The 20826-nt window shown below is 40.8% G+C and overlaps 2 protein-coding genes across 6 annotated transcripts; one reads left to right on the forward strand and one right to left on the reverse strand.

Annotated features, from left to right (window-relative positions):
• Positions 1–627: 627 nt before the first annotated feature.
• Positions 628–4482, forward strand: cunh22orf23 (chromosome unknown C22orf23 homolog). Of its 5 annotated transcripts, none has more exons than XM_020596108.1 (9): positions 628–650; positions 1094–1175; positions 1608–1696; positions 1807–1869; positions 2175–2348; positions 2496–2633; positions 2893–2993; positions 4120–4292; positions 4398–4482. In XM_020596108.1, the coding sequence occupies exons 1-8, from the start codon at positions 641–643 to the stop codon at positions 4243–4245; spliced, it is 783 nt and encodes a 260-aa protein (XP_020451764.1). In that variant the 5' UTR covers positions 628–640; the 3' UTR covers positions 4246–4292; positions 4398–4482. The 5 variants fall into 5 exon arrangements, with proteins under 5 accessions (XP_020451764.1, XP_020451766.1, XP_020451765.1 ...); XM_020596110.1 differs by lacking the exon at positions 628–650 and adding an exon at positions 697–757; XM_020596109.1 differs by lacking the exon at positions 628–650 and adding an exon at positions 772–866.
• On the reverse strand, positions 4350–20783 carry micall1a (MICAL-like 1a). Its single transcript, XM_020596101.1, has 16 exons — positions 19897–20783; positions 17254–17302; positions 14125–14266; positions 13745–13845; positions 12235–12383; positions 11131–11729; positions 10982–11042; positions 10365–10783; positions 8744–9117; positions 8526–8660; positions 8319–8445; positions 7932–8022; positions 7236–7309; positions 6388–6502; positions 6256–6302; positions 4350–5715 (listed from the first exon to the last, which is right to left on the reverse strand). The coding sequence occupies exons 1-16, from the start codon at positions 20037–20039 to the stop codon at positions 5582–5584; spliced, it is 2760 nt and encodes a 919-aa protein (XP_020451757.1). The 5' UTR covers positions 20040–20783; the 3' UTR covers positions 4350–5581.
• Positions 20784–20826: the final 43 nt, after the last annotated feature.

Consider the following 20826-nt stretch of genomic DNA (forward strand, 5'->3'; position numbering starts at 1 on the left):
AGGTATTATACAAGCTCATCTAAAGTTTGTTTGTCAGAGGACAGTTCACCTCAAAAGGGTTTAAAACTAAACTTGTGTGTGTATATGCTGTTATTATATGACAATAAGTCACTAAACAAAGTAGTGTTACCCTGTGCTGTACGTGGTCAAAAGCCTGTGGATTTTAGGCATGTTAAGGGATCAAATAACTACCTTAAAATGTTTATGAAATCATTTGAAAAAACTGGGATAAAACAAGGGGGAAAAAATTAACATTTTTACAGTATTGATACAGAACTTCTCAATTCCCAGCTCAATGGCAGGGACTTTTCTGTAGTGCTTTACTTTCTTGTGATCACTTTCTTTCAATACTCAAATTATTATTACATAATTAATATATATTATCACATATTATTATTAACAATAAATAATAAAATAGTTTTATCTTCCTCTTCTTCCCCCAATAATAAACATATTGTTATTATGATAATTATTGTCTTAGTGGTATGTAAGGAATTTTTAATGTGTATTTAATGTGGTGAAAGTGGACCTGTTGTATGGCAAGAGGAAGCGTAAAGAGAAACATCACAGTAATATAAATATATAATTTTTTATTTCATCTTATGTCATTAAACCGGATATGTTTAGCCTGAATAAGGAAATGTCTTATGGTATGTATCACACACATACATTTTATCCACATTATAAGTAGTTAATGATGGAAGCATCAACATAAACAAGATAATCAGAGTTTGTCTCCATCTAGCGGTCAAATCTGGTCAGTGCGTCTCAGTCTTTAGTAAAAATGACGCTCCGGTTTTAGAGTAGGCCTTCCATAAAGCAGACTTTTGTTTAAAAATAGAAACCACAAAGATTAGACAGAAAAGGTCTCACCTTATTATTATTGCTGCGCTAATATAATATATTATTATTATTAGTAGTAGTATTTTGTAGCTACTTGGTTGCTATAGAAACAGTACACAGACGCACTGGAGAAAATGCGGCTGCCTTTACTGGAGTTTGACAACCGAAATTAGCTAATGCTAAGTGATTTGTGCTAAGGATGTGTGATAAGAAAAAAGTGTGCCAGTAAGTCTTTTCGATGTTTTTCCAGCTTACAAGTTTCTTCGTGTGGAATCAACTTCTGACCCTTCTGATATAGAACTGTTGCTGTCAGTGACTTGCAGCAGCACTAGGTAAGCTAAAGCGGTATTTCATTGATTTTGAACAAAAGTCTGTAGCTACAATCACTCAAGTGTCTTCAGAGAGCATGATACTTCTTTATGTGGTACATTTTGGAATTTGCAGGGCTTAATATTACGAGTGTGTGGTGGCCCTACAGCTATGAAGCTGAAAAACATCCACATATCTCAGTAGATAACGTCCTAATGTAACTACTGTGTCATTCAGTGTCAATGGGGCAGCTCCAGGGTTTGTCTTTAAATGACATCACTAAAGTCTGCCTTTCTGCTCAGAAGACTTTTTCAAGATCACAATTTAAAACAACAAATACAGTTTTAGCTGTTTAAAACACTTTTTTAAAGTTACACCTTAGAACTTTACATTATGATATATTATTAAGGTAAAATCTAGGAACTGTGGGTAATGTCTTTTTGGGTGTCTTTGGGGTTCCAGATGGACCCCTCCTCTAGCAAGGGACTATGGAACAACCCCAGAGCCACCCAGTACAGCAAGGAGACCCAGGACCTGCTGAGATGTGAGATGATGCACTTATTTGTTTTATGGTGTGTCTGGTAGGGTGTGTATGCATAACACTGCGTAGGACTGTGATGTGTATTTTCATCATGCTCTCTTTCTCATGCTCAGTAATGATGCAAGAGTCAAGGCTCACCAACCTCCAAAGAAAACAGATCAACGAATGCCTGAAGAGTAAGTCTGAGGTCTTTGGATGAGGGGCTGGGAGAATGAAATTCTCACCATAAGTCATGATTGCAACACTTAGCACATATTGTTAAAATAACATATTGTGGTTCAAAGATTTTATAATAATTGGGGCTTTCGGGTGACCCCTGTAATGAACTGTCAACTAGACACACATTTGCAATTTTCTAATTAAAATAAACTAGCGCCTGCTGCTGCAGCATTACTTCCAAACACACAGTTTGAAACATTCATCATTACTACATTAAATTTTCTCACATTAGAAACTGTTCTGGGCACCTTTCCCTCCACAGATGGAGCAGCTTTGCCTCTGATCTCTGACTCCACATCGTCACTTTCTCCCTGTCAGCCTAAAAAGAGTAAATCTGTCCAGAACCTCCTGCCAGGCAAGCCACAGAGACGCACCGCCGAATCTTGTCGTTCAGGGAACAGCTACGCCAGAGAACAGTTCCGTCCTGGTCCCACACGTATGTTCTGCAATGATGTGTTTTGATAGGGTTATGTTGCAAACTCTTGTAATGTACTGTAGATCTTTCATTGCTACGTTTTTGTTTCGTTTTCTGCACCCTGAATAAGATTGTCTTGTCACTCACTCAATGTCTTTTCCACCCTAGGAGACTTAGAGAAAGAGAAGAGGAGACTCCAAAATATCCTTGCAACTGGACAAGATGAGCCCATACCTGCATCTTCTCCAAATGTTCCTGCATGTCATAACCCAGATGTGTCAGAGGAGAGGGACCACTATCAAGAAGGTGAGGCTCTCTGCAGACTGATGAGATAGAAGAGTTACAGTAACTGTGGCAAACAGGGCGTGTGTTTGCACTGCAACAGAAACATGGTGCATCTGACTCGAGGTGTTTTGTAAAGAACACAAGAAAAGGGTTCAATATAAATCACGTCTGTTTCTGTTAATATCAGCTTAACTGAAATTCTGCTCTGTGCAATACTGCTCGACTCAACATAACCAGTGGTATGTGAATACATTTATATTCATGTTTGCCTCTTTTGCAGTTCTGGATGAGATAGAGGAAAGAAGACGGTTCCTGGCAGATATGGCCTCTCTGGGTCAGGAGAGGCAGTACATCAACATCATCAGCACTGAGATCTCTCAGGTAAGTAACAATTGAGCTTTTTGCTACCTCTGGTATTTTAACTTAATTATTTTATGATTATGTATGTTTAGTGCAGTGGTCTAACAAATATAATTAGGTGCCGATGGACAGAGAAAAGTATATATATTTAGGGCTGACCCCTAATAGTCAAATAGCCAAGAGACCTGTCAGTTGACTGGGACTCTTCTAGTTGAGCCTTTGTTTTTATGTATTACTGTATATCTTATTTTTTGTCAGCCAATGTGCATTACAATAGAAGGTAGCCCAGCTGGTAGTTGTCTTCTTCTCCTCATTTTGGTGCCAAGCAGCACTTTGCTCAATACGTCTCCCTGTGGTCAGGGTGAAATATCCACTTCAGTGGTGACACAGTCATTGATGTGCATTAAGGTTGGATCTATTTAGCCACTTGTAGAATGAGGAGAAAAGGACAGCAAAACCCACTAAGATAAACCACAGTAAGGTGAGATTTGTACTTTATTAGAAATGTTTTCAAACATCGTGGTCCACCTTCACGATGTGGCTGCTTTTGCATGGCCTAATGTTAGGCAAGTCCGGTTTGTTTGCTCACCTCCGTTGAAGTGCAACGCACAGCCATTTGCTGGCTGTTTCTGCCACATGCCTCCATCTGAACGTGACTAGGAAACTAACAAAAACATGTGGGGAAAACGTTTCATTGAGGAATTATAAACAAGAGGAATCATTCGAAGTGCGGCCTGTCACATAAAAAATTACCGACAAGAGCACTGTTTCAACAGAAATACAAGTGTGCTGCCTATTTCGTTATTCTGACAAATCCATATGGCAACCCGGCGTTATATATTGTCAGTTTAAATAGGTCACAGTTTAAATCTTGCATCATATGCAGCTGTTGTTGATTTTTAAATGCTCAGAAATATGTTCCTTTCAATCTTTTGCATTTAAATACTGATGTTAATGTGGTTGAAATCATCACTGAAATTCATGCCAGCTGATTTTCTGACAGTCTAGGCTATATGTAAAAAGAATAAATATTCAAATAGTCATACTGAAGAGCTGACTGACAAAATCCTTATTCAGGTACAGCCCTGTTAGTATTTATTCTCTGTGATACAGTTGTGCTTAAACCTGTGCTGTGTCACACCTTCAGAAAATGAGAGAACTGGAGGTGCTGGACAAGGCCCGCCATCCCAGCAAGGATACGCTGGCTCCCAAGGCAAGTGCAAAACAGATGACAGAAAATGTGGACCTGAAAGACGGCAGCAGTGACGTCTGACCACTGCCACTGAAGGAATAACCAGCCAACACAGACTCCTATGACAGGTTCACATTATAAGCACGTGATAAAATAAAAATGATCTTTAAATTTACAACAACAGATTAACTGCTTGCATTAACTTATTTTATTGCTCTGCCCTCCACTGTCAGTATTTCATGTAGCCCTGCTGCTGTTTTAGGACGATGTGTTCAGCACTACAGAAGCCCTTGGTTTCAGCTGGACAGGAAGACAGGCACCGAGCATAAACACAACAGAGAATGCCATTTAAATGGAGGGCAAATAGAAAATTTAAATGACAAAACAGGAACAGAACGAGTTAACAGTGCAGACATTTACATTAGCTCAGACAAATCATTTACATGTACAGTTAAATAAATGGCACTCATGCATCTCAATATTACCACGTTTTTAAAGCAGAACACAAACATACAGAAAGGTGTAGCAAAATGTTTTCCCAACTGGTTAAAACAGTTATGAATTGTAAAAGTTGGTATATTGCCTTATGTAATATTATTGCTTTTTGATCTTTCGTATTAATAAAACCTACTGCTCTCCAGCGGACCTCTTTTCTGAGTCACTGTCACACCCACTTATAAATAGTTTGATCCACAATGCTAGTTGATATGCATTTACACAAATGATCACTGAAGAAACCACAAAGTCAGACAACAGAAGCTGGAGGAGCTGTTGACTGAGCATTTCAAGGCAGATGTAAAATGTAAAGCAGGATTCATGTTAAAACAATATTTTACTTTCACAGGCTCAAAACAGACATGACATCCTGTAAAACCGTCTCACTGTCTGTTGGCCTTTGAACACAGAGCAGAACAGACTGAGTCAGGATCAAAGTGAACTGTTATTAAAAACTCATGTCTATCAGAGATAAAATTGCATCCGAGTGGCTTCAAGGTCGACCGAGGAATCGTACCACTGTTGAACCTTGATAAAGGCTTTGAGGGCAGAACGGCTGTGCAATGCAGGGACAGTGAAGCAAGAATATACGACACATCAGTGCAGGAATTTAGAAACCTACGCTACACTTCACTAGCTCTAAAGGTCAGAGAGCTTACAGGTACATCAGCTCTTAAAGCACTTGAGTTATACTGCGCTTCAAAACACAAAGGCAACGAAAAACAGTTGCTGAAGAGACTTTCTGGAAAAGCATCAAGTAAAAAGTGAGCAAGGAGTGAAGTCTGGGTTGCACTTGAAGTCATTAATAATAGTTTGAGGAGACATCTCTTTAGCCTGATGCCAGCCTGATTTATTTTCTCATCCTTCTGTATTCCTTGGTCTTGATAAAACCGTCTCATACGTATGCTCTTGGAGAATGTGTTCAGCTTTTCTCCTTGTGGGGACTGTGGCTCTTGCCTGGTTCTCCCTTATGGCTCAGTCGCTTGAGTACCTTCATGGGCTTGAACTTTGCCCCTTTTTTCTTCTGCTCGTCGCTGCCTGGGTCCTTATGGAAGTCTGAGAGGGGAGAAGATTGGTGAGAAAATGTACTGTAAGGTTTGTTGGAACAGGGAATGCAACTGTTTATCCATAGAGATGCACAGATTGCAATTTTCTGATTTATTTTCAGAATTATTTTCATTTAGTCTGACCTTTGTATCCAATTTTGGCCGATCAGTCTGAAAACTGGCCATTTTCGATCTTCGAGAATCAATTGGAGCATCTCTGTTTATCTGCTCATCATCCTCACTACTAAAGGACCAATTTATTGTCCTTTTCCTGTATATAATGTCAATCCTGATTGCACACACACAAATTATGTGTGTAAAAAATTTACTGTGCGTAGCACACAAGATACAAACTAACAGTAGGTTGTAGAAGTCATAGTGCCTGGCAAGTAAATTCCTATGTACCTTTTTAACTAAGAATCTACATTTAAGAATTAAAGATCCACATAAGTTCTAAAATCAGAAGAGAAGGAAAGAAGAGCGACATTTTCTCTTTCATGGATGTACTGATCTAAACAGTCTTACAAATGAAGGATACTCCTCATCCTACCTTTCTTCTTCAGCATGGCTTCCATAAGTTTATCCTCCTCTTCTTCCCTGTCACAGAGCAGCTGTTAGATGGCTGGTGTTGGTGCATGTTAATACAGTCTCAGAGATATACCAACTGCCAGCTATCGATTACCTCTGCCTGTCCTGGTCCATGGTGTTGACTATTTGGTTGCGTTGTTCAATGACGGTCACCAGCTCAGCCATTAGCTCCTGTTCTCTGCTCTTATCCTCCTCCGTCCAGTCTTTCTCTGATAAAGGAAGGAAGGACAATAAAAAAAAAAATTAAGTTTGGCTTTCCTTCATATGTGTGACATCTTAAAGAAAATATTAAGCAAAAGGACTTCAGAAGGTTTATAAACTACCAAAGGACCAGTAGTGCAGCAGTAAGCATACACATCAGATCTCATCTACCATCCTGTCAGGACAGATAGTCACTACTCTTCTGCTAACTAGTGTTTAGCTCCACTACTCATATTTATATGTACTGATGCTGATGTCATAAAAATGAGCTCGTACATGTGACTGGGCACAAACTAAAAAAGATACTTCATTTTTTTTATGATTTAAAATGAAGAATAGTCAAACACCAGCGTATGAAAAATGTACTTGAGAGCTAAGGGCCCTGTTGACAACATAAAAGCAATATTGTAGAATATAATAGCAAAATAAAAGTTAAACCTATGGAAAAATATCTGATACCAAGTTTAATTAAACAATTGTGCTGTGGAGCCACTGGCATTAAATTTCAGTTTTTTTCAGATAGAAGATTATAGTGGTTCTTATTTTATGTCATCTCTATGTAAACACTGGGAGTAAACAGACAGGAAGAAGTGTCTGTGGTCAGTACAGTTTCAAAAGAAAACTTTGCACAAATTTATACAGTACACCCAGATATATAGTAACCAGGTCACTACAGTGCATGTAAACCTGGTTTCTCTGAGTAATCTGGTTCCATAAACATAGTGAACACCTCAGACAAACCTGGCTTGTTGAGAATACACCTCAGCTCATACTCCACATCAGCTTGCCTCTCTTCCAGGTTCTGCTGCTTTGCCCTGCAGTGAACAACATACACACAGCTTGTTAACTGGAAACCTCCAAATTAGCATGAGCTACTTCCTCAAAGTATTTTTGCAGGAAGTGTGTGGGGGAGACAGGCATGACAGGGAAAACCCATTATCCTTCCATTTTACAAGACTTAAATTTGTAATTCTGTAGCAATACTTAAAAAAAAATATTGTGCATATAATGTATGAAGTGTGACTGCATCCTTAAAATTTGGATTATATTCCGTGTGGTTTTTTTTTGTTGCTGTTAACATTTAGATATTAAAAATAAATGAATGTCACTTTCAGCTTTTTCCCGTTAGGGATCGTCACACTGATGATTTGCATGTTGACATTTGGCACGTGTTTAACGCCGGATGCCCTTCCCGATGCAACCCTGACTCGAACTCAGGCCGCAGCCACTAGTCTATCAGGGAACTCTAGATATTAAAAATATTTCCAGTTAGCTTTGTTTCAGAAAATTTTTAAAACTTTCCTGCAGCATAATCCACTTCTCCACTGTTTGCGTCCTAGTAACAGGACTAACTGTCATGATGTCAGGTTATATGAATGTTGGGCACCAAGGTCCTATGACTGAAGCATCTGCCTCTTTCTGCAGTCTGAAACTTACGTGTAGACCAGCTCAGCTTCTCGCCTGACTAAAAGGTGTTTGTCGTGGATCAGAGTGAACCAGTCCACCAACAGGCGCTCCTCATCCTCATCTGTAATCACAACAAAGGAACAGAAACATGTATACATAACATTTCTATTATTGTTTAGTGTTCTTTTAGACAAAATTCAGCCTTTTTTTGCTGCTGGAGTCACAGTTTGTGAGCTTTATGTTGGTAATCTTTCAATTTTCAGTCTTCCAACTTTCTTGGCTGCAGCATGTGGGAACAATTTATTTTTGTTGTATAATGAGTAGGTTTACTCTGAATTGTTACATATTATAATGATGAGTTTCAGTTGATTTAAGTGTTACTCAGACAACTTCCTTAAAAGCATTGCAGTGTGCTACCGTTAGGGTTATCTCTCAGCTTCTTCTCCAGCTCCACTCCCCTCTGCTCCAGCTCGTCCAGCTGTTTCTCCAGCTGACTCATCTCCCCGTGGATATCCTCTACTGGAATGTACTGATCTGACTGCACCTGGACAGGATGGACCATTTGAGCACTTTTTGTGTTGGTGAACACACTGAAACATAGTGTTTAGTTTTTGTTTTTTTTACCTTGCGTTTGATAAGTGGGAAGCCATGGCCAGGGGCCGGGGGTCTGGCAGGACGAGGGCCTTTTGTTGGTCTCGTGTTGGATTTAGCAGGAGAGGGAGAAGCTTTCCTGTTGAATGGGTTCTCCTTACAGATCCGCTAAAATTAGAAAAGAGACATTGCTGGACTATAATATGCAAAAAGTATTTCTATTGGATTTTATTTGGGGGCTACACTATTACCTTATTGTGCAATTCAGTGGTCCCTGTTGCCAGTGGACTGGGGGCTGCTGGGGGTCGTGGAGGAGGGGCTCTGGCCCATCTGGTCTCTGAGCTACGACTGGTCTGTGGGGTGGCTGGAGCTGAGCTGGCATTTGATGGTAAGGGAGAGGGGTAGGGGCTTGGGGAAGGATGAGGCAGATGCTCGGTCGATAAGGAAGGGGAGGCCCCAGAGATGGAAGGCTCTGAGATGCTTTTGGTAAATGCATGTTCCTGGTCACTGCTGGCATTGGCACACAAGGGTGGCTGGGAGGAGCTGTGGTCTGAGCAAGAGGAAAGACTGTCTGTGCTGAGAGCTGGAGAGGGCGAGCAAGAGGAGGGCTGAGAATGAGGGAGAACTGAAGAGGAAAGAAGATTTAGCAAATATCAAGCACAGACAGAGCAGAAATGAAACAGGAAAAAGGAAAAGGAAGAACAGGAAAAGAATAAAAACAATGAACATCTACCTCCCTCTCTCATTCTAGTTCATCAGTATTTGGATACAGGCATTTGTTGGTCTATTAGCTCTGTAGTCCAACCTTACACTCATTATTCTGTATTAAAAGTAACTGTCGGGTACATTGTTATTAAGAAAGAATACACAGATGAACCCAGCAGATGTGAAGGACCTGGTAGGCCACAGAGGCCTCGTGTAGTGGTTGACGAGCCATTGTAGAAAATTCCCAGCACAACCACAACACGCATAATCTCAAGAATGTGAAGGCCTAACCTGTAATACTCTGAAAAAAACTTTTCCAAATCAGATAAGACGCATAAGCAAATGCATCAACTTTCAGTGGATTATGCAGCAAGACAATAATCCTAAACTTAGAGCAAAAACAATTATTGACTGGCTGAGGTAGCCATATGACCTCAGTATAATACAACAGGTCATTGAACTATATATTTTTATGTTTACCTTAATTTTTCCAATTATATTTGATCCAATAAACTATAAAGTGGCTAACTACTAGTGAAATGCTACAAACAATGACTTCTTTTTTCAGTAAATGTCCAGAAACTGCTCGATTAACATGCAGGGGCCATGTTGGGAGCTGCAGCGTGAGCAGGTGCATGTCCTCACCCAAAAATAAACACATTTCAACCTCATCACTTAAAAAGGTAATTTTACACTGGCAAATATTCACATCTACACAGAGTACAGACTGACTTTGGAGGGTGGTATCAGACTAGGATAAAATTTACAGTCTTATGCAAAAGTTTAGGCACCCCTTGATAAATAACAGATTTTGGTGATTTTTTATTTGAACAGATGTTAACACAGTTTCTCTTGGAAATGGAAAAAATGCACAATATTTTCAGCAAACAGTGATGCATAGTTACTTCTTATGCCATAAATTGAACAAAAATAAAAAATAAAAACATTATTATGGCATGGTGCAAAAGTTTGGGCACCCTAAGAGTTCCAGAGTCTCAAAGTCTCTCACAAGGTATCAGACCTGCTCTCTGCACCCCATTCCTGTATAAAATGACAGCAGCTATGCAGGGACAGCACAGTGAGAATACTATCGGATATTTGTAAAATGCAAGTTCAGTGTTGCAACTAGCTTATGGTTGTTATTGTGATAAAACTGATGCCGGTTACCGGCAGGTGGCTGCGGTGCTGATGGTGCCGGACGTTTCTTGCTCTTTCCACTCCCAGGGCTGGCGGAGCAGGATGAGATTCCTTCGCTGGGCTGACTGCCTGCGCCTGTCGTGTCAGCTGCCCGAGTGATGCTGTACCACGGATGGCTAACAGCCACTGTGGCTGGAATCGCACCTCCTTCACTCCCCTCTTCTCCCTCTACCTCATTATTTTCATCATCCTCCTCCTCAAATGGGTTGGAGGGCGGAGGGGGTGTACTGGGTCTGGAGCCCTCCCCTTCGAGAGAGGACAGAGAGCCTGTATTGGGAGGGGTTGCCAGTTTGCCAGGGGGAGGGGGAGGGGCTTTCTTCTTCTTGGATTCTGATTGGACCAGGGCAAGCCAAGGTGGATCTTTGGGTTTATGGGTGCCACTGGACAGGCTGGACAGTGAGACACACAGATAGGGGTGGAAGGGTCACAGAGGGGAAGACAACAAAACACAGCCAACTGGAAGCATGGAGGAGCACACACCAACAGTACACACTGTAGCTCGATGTCATTCAGAAGTTAGACTGATTATATGACTGAGGTGAAATGGAAGAAACAAAGGAAAAGAAGCATTTGACAAACCCAGCTACCTTCCAGGAGACTGTGATCTTTCTCGAGGTTTGGGAGCAGTTGGAGACTCCTGAGGTTCACCTGTGATTTCAGGTAAAATGTGAGGATGAATATTAATAAGTGTTGTATTTACCTTAATAATATGATATGCTCTGCAATAAGTACACACCAACTGCAAGGTCGTCTGATGTACAAGGCAGCCGAACCCGGGGGGCGGGGCGTGGAGGAGGTGTGGGTTCAGAAACTCTGCGGGGTGCCGGCACCGGTCGGCTGGCATCTTCCTGATGACTGACCATTGTAGAAGGGAGGTCCCCATTGGCTGTACATTTGTCTGGTGTTTGAGTGTCTTCCTCTTTCTCTCGCTCTTTTTCTTCTTCATCACTCTCATCAAAAGGGTTGGGAGGAGAAGAACAACGTGGTTCCTCCTCTACCTCCCCATTGCCATCTCTCTCTTTTGATTCTTCCAAAGAGTCTGGCTTATTTGTCATAACAAGTGTGGCTGTGACAGAGTCACTGGCGGGCATGTCGTTTGTTTGGCTTCCTGGGGGAGTCGTCGTTGTCTGGTCCCTCTCAGAGAGCGGGGTGTGAGAAATTGTATTGTCATCAATCCTGGCAGACTGAACTGTCGCTGGTCTCTTGCTAAGATCTGGTTGGCCGTTCTGATTGGCTAACACATGCCTTGTAAGGTGATGCGTACAGACCAATGCACCAGAGTTGCTTCCTAATTTGTAGGATCCAGGAAGCAGAGTACTGCGACACTCTGTGCACCTGAGACAACAGTGACACAGTCGGACAGTAAGATTTTCACTGGGCCTTGTTAATGACTCAGATAAAGTTACAAACAATCACAGAATTTCATTGTTTGATATGTAAAAAAAATCCAACTAATTATTGTTCTTTAAATTATAATCCTCTTCATGAAACAATACCCCAATTTTCTTCTCACCAATACCATTTTTATATGAAATTCAAATTGCCTACCTGTGCAGAAGGAATTCACAGGTAACGAGGCATGCATGTACTAATAATGTCAAAGGAACATTTCCTGCTGCTGCTAGCTCACATTGAAAGCACCACAGGTAACACAGTGGAGCTTATAGCCATTGCCAAAATCAACCAAGACTAAAATCTAAAGGATTATAACTTTAAGAAACTGAAAACAGCATCTACTTTCACTGTTTTTTTATGTTTGGACTGAACAGCATTTCTCACTCATAGCTAAATGAAGTCTGCATAACACACAGTGGTCAGTAGCCATAACTGCAGTGTTCACCTGAAACAGTTGCGATGGTAGAGCTTGCCATCCACCAGAAACCTCTGCACCAGGTGGACGTGTTTCTGGCAGGCGGCGCAGGTGCTGCTGAGCGTGCTGCACTTGACTGCTGCGACCTCTGCCACTCCAGTCTGTGTGAGCTGGCTCGGCTAGCGCAAGCGACCGAGATGGTTTTCACAGGGAGGAGACATGTGGGGAAGGGGGGGGAGATGGATTGTAATGGGGGAGGGGGAGATCAAACATGTAGTCAGGATTTGAGGATGGATTGTTCAGTTTGTTTAGCTAGCCACATCTGCCCAGTTACTGCAACACCTACTGCTTGAGTCACATAGTTCATTTCTGCATTTCTTCTTCAGTTTAAAACATCATGTGATTAACACAAAAATGTAAACAGTTTGGGTTACTGGCTGTGGGAGTCATATTTGGGATATGACCGATACATTATTTGTAGGCAGGTGTTTTTTGTGTTAAGTAAATAAAGTGGTTAGAAGCTGCATATTCAAAAACTTGGCACACAGTGTTAGGATAGTTCAGTTGTTAGTCTTTTATGTCAAAAGACAAGTTAAAAAAAAAAAAAAAAAAAAGACTAACCCAACTGGTCTGATTTCACATTCTAGCCCACCCCCACCCCCCTTCCTACTGCCTAGGCTCAGGACCAGAGAGTGGAGGGGGTATCAGATGTGATGAGGAAGAAGAACAGGAAGAGGAGGGAGTGGAATGGATTTCCATCTGAACAGGGTTGAAATTGAGGAGGATGCCAGTACATGGGAACATGAGGATGGAGGAAAAAGTTGAAGGCATGCGAAAGAAAAGAGAGACAGGATACAGAGGCTATCTTTATAGACTTACTCTACCTCTGAGGCTTGGTTTTTCCCCTGCTGTGCAACACAAAGCCCACACAAGGAAGAACTAAATGTAGAGTGGATATTGTACATTGTTGTATGGAAAGATGGAATTTGTATTGCACAGACCTGATGAGTTAATACCCCCAAAGAGCACAAGCAAAATTACACTTTTAGGTTTCAGGCCAATATACTACCAAAAAATATGTTTCACTGTGCTTATCCAAGCCTCAACAGGACACCAACATAAAAAATACAGCTCTGGTAGATGCTTACACTGTATCAGTGTTAGTTATGTCACTAAACCTCGAGTCCGAGTTGAGTCTCGAGTCCAAAGTGTTCTAGTCCAAGTCAAGTCAGAGTCACCAAAGAATAATCCGAGTCGAGTCAGAGTCTTCAAGGTCTACATTAAACACAATTGACAGAGTTCTCACTGTTTTATATTCCAAACTTTCTAAAACTGTACTGCATCACCATATTGCTTGGCAATTTATATACATTCATTCATTCATTCATTTTCACAACATAATCCACACAAAGAGGTGGAGTGTACCGGATACAACATGCTGTGGGTGAACCAGTTTGTACTAATATCTTATGGGACAACCCATGCATGAGGACAAGTACTGTTTATCCCTACTCCTTCTGCTGGTGCCAAGTCTTCTTACCTCAGTCTCAACCACACTGTCTTCCAAAGGAGCTGGAGGCCTTTTTAGGGGCAGCTCATTATGACCAACACTACTCAGCCTCTTAATGCAAGGGGGGTTTGCTGTGCAGGACGAAAAAGAGAAAGTTAATGACAGAAACTAATGGTGTATTTTAAGTTAAGGGGGGTGAACAGTTTAAATTTCCTTGAAATCACGATTAGCTGAGAAGTACACTAAAATAGATTTTTTGTAAACTGTAGTGTTCTTTAAGTAAATTAATGAATATACCTGTAAAACGTATGTTTAAAAATGTACTGGTCCTATAATATAAAATCTAAATATTGTCTTTTATGGAGTTTGCACTGCTGCAAGTCAAATGTGGTGGAATGTAGTGCTCCAACCTTGAGATTTGTTGTTGAAGAAGTTGTAATACTGGGAGACGTAGGTGATGATGCTGAGCCGGTCAGGCACTTTCATAGACACCATGTCTTCTGGATCCAACAGGGCTGGAATCCCCAGCTGTGTCTCTGCCACTTCGAACGCCTATGGTGAGGCAAAGACAGAGAAGGCAGGTAGTTAAGAGAGGTAGAAAGGGAGGAGATGTCAGACATAAGTAGGACAATTCCAATAATGCAATTATAACTAAAAGCAATGATCCCATTATTACAACTGTTCTATTGTCACTTTAACCAGATGGACCAACTCGTATTAGGATCAGAAACACTAAGCACAACTCACCTAACATACCTGAATTATGCATAATGAATTATGAATACTGATTTTCACATTTTAGTCTGATTTCCCTCAGTGTTTATGAGGCTAATTCTTTGGTATAAAGAACTTAGAAAGGAAAATGTTGACATCGTTTCCGTATGACTTTGTGATGCTTTGAGCAGGACAAAGTTCCATTTACCTTCACTGTACTGGTGCGGCAGGAGAAATCTGAGATACGGTTATCTCATTCCCCTGCAAATCAAACTGAACCTATATGCAGAGCAACATACCACTACAAGCAAATTAAAGTTGTTTTTAAGTCATTTAGGCGAACCTACATTTTACCTAGACTATCAAAGTTAGATTACTGCTTGCTATGAAAAAGTTACATTCCAACTTAAGCCTTAAATCAGAATATTCACAGAAACCCAGTTATTTGTTTCCATGTAAACACAGAGAAACTGAGGGCAGAATGTCTTTGTTGCAAACAAAGCAAGATGCTTTGGCATATTTCACCAAGCAGCAGATATCTGATGCCCTGAATAATGAAACGCTGCTGGCAAAACATCAGTCATTTGCTTATAATGTGACAGCCTGTCCTTTCAGGATAACCGTGGCTCTAATTAAACATTCCACTGAAGAAATGAGAGTGCACATAAGGTTGCATAAGAACACAGATACAATCACTGGCAGTTACACAACACTGACATAATCCAGCCAGCCAATGCTACAAATGGACCAAGTGGAACTGAACTTAAATTCATCCAAATGCTGTGCTCCAATGCACAAAATCTGCTGTATAGCTAAGTGGTTGTCACTTGTTAGTTCCATCTACCTACTCTTTTCATATATATCCTAGCGCTTTCCCTAGGTCTTCAGACAGCTCTGGCACTTTTATTTCCATGCATGCGTGTTAAAATATTCAAAGAAAAATCTAACTTAGCTACGTAACACCCCCAGCTCCTCTGAGCCTATTAGCTCCAACACAGGTTGAGGCAGTGGCCTGTTGAACACCAGAGACGCTGCTGCTCTTGGTCGCAATGACTGGCTCTGATGTGGTGCTGTTGTAAATACTATGGGATCAGCATTAGCTATGTTGTTTTCGTCTGTTCTCAGTAATGTTAATAGTGGTAGGATTTTGGTCTTTGAACTTGGCTTGTTAACTGCGGAAACTGCGGACTACAACGCAAAAGATGGAAAGATGACGGACTTTTGTGATCATTTGTGTGTACACTATCTCACAGAATGTGCAACATTGCCATCACTGATGTGAAATCCGAGATGGTTTTATCAGTGACAACTTCTCGCTCTGGAGTTGTTATTTTTAATTTTAATATCACAACTTGGACTATTTCATTTGTTTTCATTGGTTCTCTTGCAGGGCTCAGGCTTTACCAATGATTGGCTCTTCAAGCGCTCACAAAAATGTAACCTTACATGAGTTTCAACCAGATTATACAATTATTCTTTTTCCTTTCTTGGACAGAGAAAAAAGTGGCAAAATACACTTTCTCTTATGAAATCAACTTGCAAAGACTGAAACAGCAATGCCGTTTAAATCGATCGTGTCACTTGAACTTGCCTTCATGTCAGACCCTCTGCTAAAAAGCCATTTACAGTAAATTAGGGATGGGACTTTATTTTAATGTGAGTGACAGCTAAGAAATAAGAAAGCAAAACCTTATGGGTAGGTGAACAATAATGTGACCATATGGAGGGAAGAGAAACTGACACAGTAACTTTATTTGCTTCCGACACAGTATAATATAATTCAGTGTAAATGTGTATGATCAACTACATTTGCACGCTCAAACATGGGCAGATTCAGCACACTCTCAGCTCCTGTATGAAAAGGTCATCAGAAGAGTAATCCAAGGAGGGACACAACCATGAGCTCACAGCTGCTTCTTAGAAGAGCTGCCTGTTCTTTACATTTACAGTCATAGATTACTCACTTGGGGTTAGGCCTTGTATTTGCTGCACTGAAAGTAAAGGGGCTGAATAATTTTGCACGCCCAATTTTTCAGTTTTTTATTTGTTAAAAAAGTTTGAAATATCCAATAAATTTCATTCCACTTCATGATTGTGTCCCACTTGTTGTTGATTCTTCAGAAAAAATTACAGTTTTATATCTTTATGTTTGAAGCCTGAAATGTGGCAAAAGGTCGCAAAGTTCAAGGGGGCCGAATACTTTCACAAGGCACTGTAGGTCCTGTGAAGTACTTGATTCATTTATTAAAATAACAATGAGAACCAGTACAATGGGAGTTTGTTTCTGTTGCCTCACCTTCCCTGAAAGCTACTGGATAAAAAGAATGTAAACAGTGACAAAGCTTAGCTCAATCTGAACATGAACATCCCTCAATGTTCTGGTGGCTAACAGAACAGACAATGTGGAAAAAACCAACAAGGAATATACAGTATAATAAAACTGTTCTTGGATTCAGTGAAGTTGTAATATTAAGCTTCAAATTCAGCACTTTTGCACTTAAAATCCCCTTTACATGGTCTCTCCACAGGCTGGTGCCAAGAATTCTCTTTTTCTTTGACCCTGAACATTCTGGTTTCCTCCCACTCCCCCTTTCCCTGGTCAGGCTCAATCATAACTAAGTAACACTTCACTCTACACAGACAGTCAAATACGCTGAAGTCACATTCAGCATGACTGCACACAAATTTATTGCTGAATGAAACAAACCTGATGCAACACCTGAAGCTGGGTGACATAATGACAACATACTCGCCCTCCTTTCAAGAGCAAAAAGCCACAACACAAGATCAGAGGATCAAAACAGACACCTGGAAAATGGACTCACCAGTTGGTTGTTCTCATAGACATTCTCTTTGGACAGCGAGGCAAAGTCTCTGGAATGACAAGGGGGAAAAAATGTTGACATTCAAATCAACATCTGAGATAAAGTTGACCTTGTAGGTAGCCACTAGCCCGTGTAGAGTTATATAGCCTGCAACAACTGCAAATCTTTTTAGGCCATGGCTCTTATCATAAAAAATAAGTAGTCGTGGTAGTACAGAACACTGCTTTATACCACAGATAATTCTGGATATCAAACTTTAATACTTTTATGGCATCAATCAAATTACTTCAATACCATCGAGTACTGAAAAACTCTTTTCTACATTTTTAATTTATTAATGTTAACAGAACTTAAGATTGTGGTAAATTAGGTTTACTTTTTATGTTGTACAAAAAATAGTTTTGAGTGTACAAAAATGCCAAGGAATTGAAAAATAAATCACACACACACTTCAAAATGATTTTATAAAATCGGTATAAAAAAAAAAAAAAGTATTTTTTATGAATTGGTATCGAGTTCAAGGTATGGGTGTCAATACCAGTATCAAACATTTTGGAATGATGCTCAGCACAAACCACAGATGACAACTGTTCCCAAGGTATACATAAATGCTGCCAAGGCAAACGGAGAGAAGCAACTGCACTAAAAAGTGATAGGCCAATAATTACCAGGCCCTGCTCTGAAATGCCTGGAGTGAAGAACTGAAGCCAGGCTCTTACCAGTAAACATGCTGCAGTAAAACTGGAAAATGTTTGAGGTGTTCTGAAATGAAAGTGAAGTTGTGCTTGTGCGCTTAAGTAAATGTGCAGTAGTTAGCACAACAGCACAGCAGGAAAAAAAAATGCAGCAACCTTGGTGCTAGCTTGTGGTGACCATGTGGAACTCTTGAGCAGGAAAACCCCTGTGAATGAGCTCTGTGTTGGAGCCACACAAAGTGACCTCTGTTCGCTCTAATCTGGTTCCCATGGTCATACACAGCAGCTCTAATATCAAGACCATGTTTAAAAAAAAAACGCTGTGTCAAGTCGACCAACATAGCCAGATGAAACTGCAGCAACTTAAAATCTGCTCCCAAAAGTGTCGGTAAAAGTTGAAACAGTCAAGCTTCAAAGAAAAGACAGTGCCAGCTGACACTAACACAGATGAAGGACTGCAGTGTGCAATCCGAATTGAAAACCTAATCCACTGTGACTCAAAGTCTCACTCCAAGGTTTATTTTGGGAAAGGGGACTGCTGAGGAAAAGTGTGTCTGTGTGTGTCAGGCATTTAAACATCCACATGATCAAAACCTGGGTGAACCAGTAGGTCTGCTAAATCCTGTTCAGTCAGATGGAAAAGTTTGTGCTGACACAAAGAGAACTGGGATTTGGTGGCGCCATGACAATTACAAATGAAGCTTCTAGACATGTATTAATCAGTAACTTTAGTGAGTGAGACAAAACAAATGTCAACAATACGGATAGGACAAAAAAGATCATACAAAGCTGTCTATGCATGACAAAGTCTGGACATGAGCTGTTTAAAAACACAGTTCTATTTGAATGGAGTTTTTACTGCACTGTGTAATGCACTTTGGATAGCTAGGCCACTGAGTTGATGTCTCTTCTCTGCATCCATGTGATATGCACCGATGAGAAAACATTGGCCACAGAGTACAGAGCAGGGCTACAATGGCGTGTCCCTGCTGCAGAGCTAAATCCAGTTTTAAAGGGAAAGGTTTTATGGCAAGCCATCGAGCTCAGTGGGCTACATGAAACTGAGTTTTAAACAGGGAGATGCTGGGGCGCAAACTCAAGAGGCAGAACTCAAAAACGAGGTGTTCAGGATTTGTCCACTGTTATGCTTTCAGCTTCACTGCTGCACAGTGTATGCACAAACAGGATTGATTCATCCTTTTAGTGAAACTCACTATCCACTGTGGGCGAGCTATCAGCTGTAAATTCATAACTGAGTAAGAGCTTTTCTGTTTTTGGTCTCTACCAAAATAAAACAATGTCATGACTTCCTCCTCACACCCATATGCAGTCATCTTAATCACAATGAAACTCTGGTGCCAGTGTGGTTGTGTTTTGTGGTGTCTTTAGTTGTGTGTGTGTGTGTGACATAGGGCTGGGGTGTTGTTGCAGACAGGGCATGGCTTGTCACTCTGAGCTAGTTACAGCACACTGGTCTCTCTCTCACTGTACAGTCTTAAGAAAAATAGCACTTGTGGTTTGAGCAATAACAATATGCACAGAAACATGCAGTGTTGGGGCATGCAACATAAACGCCATGTGTTTTTGCATGATTATCAAGGGATACTGTTAATAAGGTGCTTTCTATTTAGTTTATTCAAAAAAAAAAAAAGATATGAATGACATGAACTTACATAATCCCAGTTCTCATAAAACTTTTCACAGAATGATCTAGAGCAGATGTGTCCATAATCAAGCTACTAAGTATTTGTATTGACTGGATAAATGTACTCTGCATTATAGTCTGAATACAAGTCTAATAACAGCCGGTCACTCCCTAAAAATGTGTCCACCTTCTCTGGAGCCCGGTGCTATGTCCAAATCCACTTCATCATAGCAGTTACCGTTAACACTATCTTATCTAGCTAGTTTGTATCCGTGTTACATCATGAGACTTAGGTTTACTTACATCAAATCTGGTCTGTGACGATGTATTATGGCACAAAACGCCAAACCATCCCTAAAGGACGTTGACATGTCCTTTATTTTCACATCGTTGTAGCTTTCACACTGTATCCGACACCACTCCTGGAGAGCCTTCAGAGAGCCCATCGTAGTATTGTCACAGAAATATTCTTGTCAAATAAAATCGATGGGTTTTGTCCCAGGCGCGACGACGGCCAGGCAACACCCGATATGGCGATACGTTAACGCTACATTCATTCACAGCCAATGAGTCATTAGCATGGCTTGCTATCTAGATACTAGCTAACTTTTGGAACATTGTGCATTATGCTTCCATATTATCTGGTGAGCGGAGTTGTTCAGACAGCGATGACTGCATCTTCTTAGCTGAACCTTTGACCAGGACCACCGGGTTAAAATGTGCTGACATCCACAGTAGATAACGGTTGCTTGCCAACAAAGTTCTTGACTTAGCCAACTTAACTAACCAACTAGCTAGTTTGATAGCTAAGGTATCCTCCCGTTAGCTCGTGCCTGCAGTTCGCAGAGTTCCTTCTTTTTTGGTGAGTGCTATCACAGTGAAGATTGTCTTTGCCAGTTTCTGGTGATGATGCAGTTTCAGTTGAGACGGAGGTGACAGTTTCCCACTTTAGCTGGACCACAACACGGTTTTTGTTTGTTGGTGCAATGACTGCAACGACTGTTAAAAGAACATACTAGATAGGTCTTATTCCGCGCGAAATTCGTGACGCATTCTTCGTACAACAAGATTAAAACATATCGTAAAAAGCATATCCCGGAAATTAATGTTGATCATAGGTGCGAAGCCATTCTAGCGTTGACTGAAGCAAGCACTAGCAACTGTCTGCCTTGTCTGCCTTCCCCCATCCTGCTGCCCGTCTCAGTGTCACGTCTTCGCATCTCTTTGCCCACA

Source organism: Monopterus albus, unplaced genomic scaffold, assembly GCF_001952655.1.
Source record: "Monopterus albus unplaced genomic scaffold, M_albus_1.0 scaffold29.1, whole genome shotgun sequence".
NCBI lineage: Eukaryota > Metazoa > Chordata > Actinopteri > Synbranchiformes > Synbranchidae > Monopterus > Monopterus albus.